General features: G+C 41.8%; 1 protein-coding gene across 1 annotated transcript in view; it reads left to right on the forward strand.

Moving 5' to 3' along the window:
• Nucleotides 1-1,979, forward strand: part of MCF2 (MCF.2 cell line derived transforming sequence) — a 92,930-nt gene that overhangs the window by 40,612 nt on the left and 50,339 nt on the right. Inside the window, exon 12 of the mRNA XM_007951728.1 lies at nucleotides 1,017-1,188. Within this exon, the coding sequence (XP_007949919.1) occupies nucleotides 1,017-1,188 (172 nt within the window). The remainder of the gene's footprint in view (nucleotides 1-1,016; nucleotides 1,189-1,979) is intronic.

Genomic DNA, 1,979 nt, shown 5'->3' on the forward strand with positions numbered 1-1,979 from the left:
GAGAGGAGGAGGAGGAGTTAATGTCTGAAATGATGGAGTGGTACAGTAGTTTGGACATCTGGGACATCTTTAACCTCCACCTCATGGGGACTGGCATCACTCTACCCCAAACGTCTTTCCTGTATGCTGCAGTGACCACCAACACTCCCTGGGTGCAAATCTAGCCCTCCTACCCAGTTTGAGAATAAAACTTAATTGCATTTGAGACTAAAGAAAGAACCTGGGTCTGCTTGGAGAAGGGCCATATAAGTCAAAATTAGTGTTAGCAGAGTGGAGAGCTATAGGTTAGTGCAGTCCTACTTCCTTGGAGGGAACATGAAAGACACTCTCCATCTTACGGATCAGAGTATTGGTGATGCTATTTGCTGCTAGAATGTGCAGTTGACTCTAAGGTTGGAGAGAGATCCGTGCTTACCTGCAGATCCTAGAGGATGCCCCAGAATCCTCTAGGGCTTCTAGAGGCTAGAGCCTCTAGAAACTCTGGCTGTAGCACTGACCAAGCCAGTCTCTGGAAGCAACCAATCTTAACTCCAGCTGCCTCACAGCATCTAAAAGGGGCGGACAGGTATATTATCCATTGGTGGCTTCAAGGAGCCTGTTCAACCACGGAGAACTATAAAGAGGGTCTCTTGCAGGCTAAATCTACTGTGATGATGCTATTCATTTGATTGTTTTTATAACTTGGTGGTTTTGTCATACCAAACAGGAAAGTGTAAATTGTCTTCTCTTCCACTTGTTATCCCTTCCAGCCCATGAAGGGCCAGTCACTTTATGCAGTGACCAATCTCATCACCAAATGGTCTATTTCTTCCCCATGTCGTTTTGGTTGAGATCTTCACCTCTGGTTTTATAACCATGTGAAGATAATACAGTAATCTGCTTTCCTTCTCTTTTTAAGTTCCTTCTAGTTATATTTGAAATTCTAGATTAGTGTTTTGACAGTCTGAGAAGTATAATAAGATTTGTAATGACCTCATTTCAGAAAACATTTCATCAAATTTTTATGTAACTTGCAGGTTCAAATGCAGACTGTACAACTGAAGCTGGAAAACATTCGAAGTGTGTTTGAGAGCCAGCAGGCTGCTTTCAAGGACCTGACAGAGAAGCGTGTGAGGCCGATCCAGTTTGTGGTATCCGGAACAGAACATTTGATCAGATCCAGGGTACCGTTCTTCTCACCTAAGCATGGTAAAGTAGCTGACATTCCTCTTCACTGTCTCTTCCTTTCCTCTTACTGCTTACTGTCTTTCTGTTGGTGTACATACTGAATTTGTTCTTCATTCCTGACAAATTGTATCTGTGCATATTTGATTTTGTGTAAATTATATAGCACAAGGCAGAAGCCATGGTCGATATTACAGTCCAGTAGTATGACATAGTGATAATAGCATGTAGGACAGGTTGACACAAATCTCAGGGCTGAATATTCCATCCTTGCAAATGAATATGAAAACGGGTCCAGGCTTTGAAATATTAAACATCAAACTCACTTTCCTTCAGCAAGTGGAAGAAAGCATATGACATTGGTATCAGCACGCACGCACACACACACACACACACATTTACTACTCATCTGGATAAACTACGACATGATTTTTTAAGGTTTTGGTAAGTGGTGGCTTAGGTAATAGAACAAATTGCCTTTTCTAAATGGGTTCAGGTAAATAATCACTTTGTTGACAGTTAACTTTTGATGAGGCCAGCTCCTGGTCTTAATCTGTAGTTTAGTTTCCATCATATAATGTCCATTTCCTTTCTAAGTCTAATGGGAAAAGTAAATTCCTCATAATAGTGTTGAAGTACTCTAGAATTAAGATGACCCTTTTTCTCTGGCAGTGCCCTTGAGTTGTTTTTGGGATCTCTGAGGTGAGGATACTTTGGTCTTGTTGTTGTTGTTGTTATGTGCCGTCGAGTTGGACCTGACTCATAGCGACCCCTCCTTGGGTTTCCGAGGCAGTATCACTATGGAAGTAGATTGC

The sequence above is a fragment of the Orycteropus afer genome, unplaced genomic scaffold, assembly GCF_000298275.1.
Source record: "Orycteropus afer afer isolate SDZICR_OR568_19922 unplaced genomic scaffold, OryAfe1.0 scaffold00310, whole genome shotgun sequence".
Lineage (NCBI taxonomy): Eukaryota > Metazoa > Chordata > Mammalia > Tubulidentata > Orycteropodidae > Orycteropus > Orycteropus afer.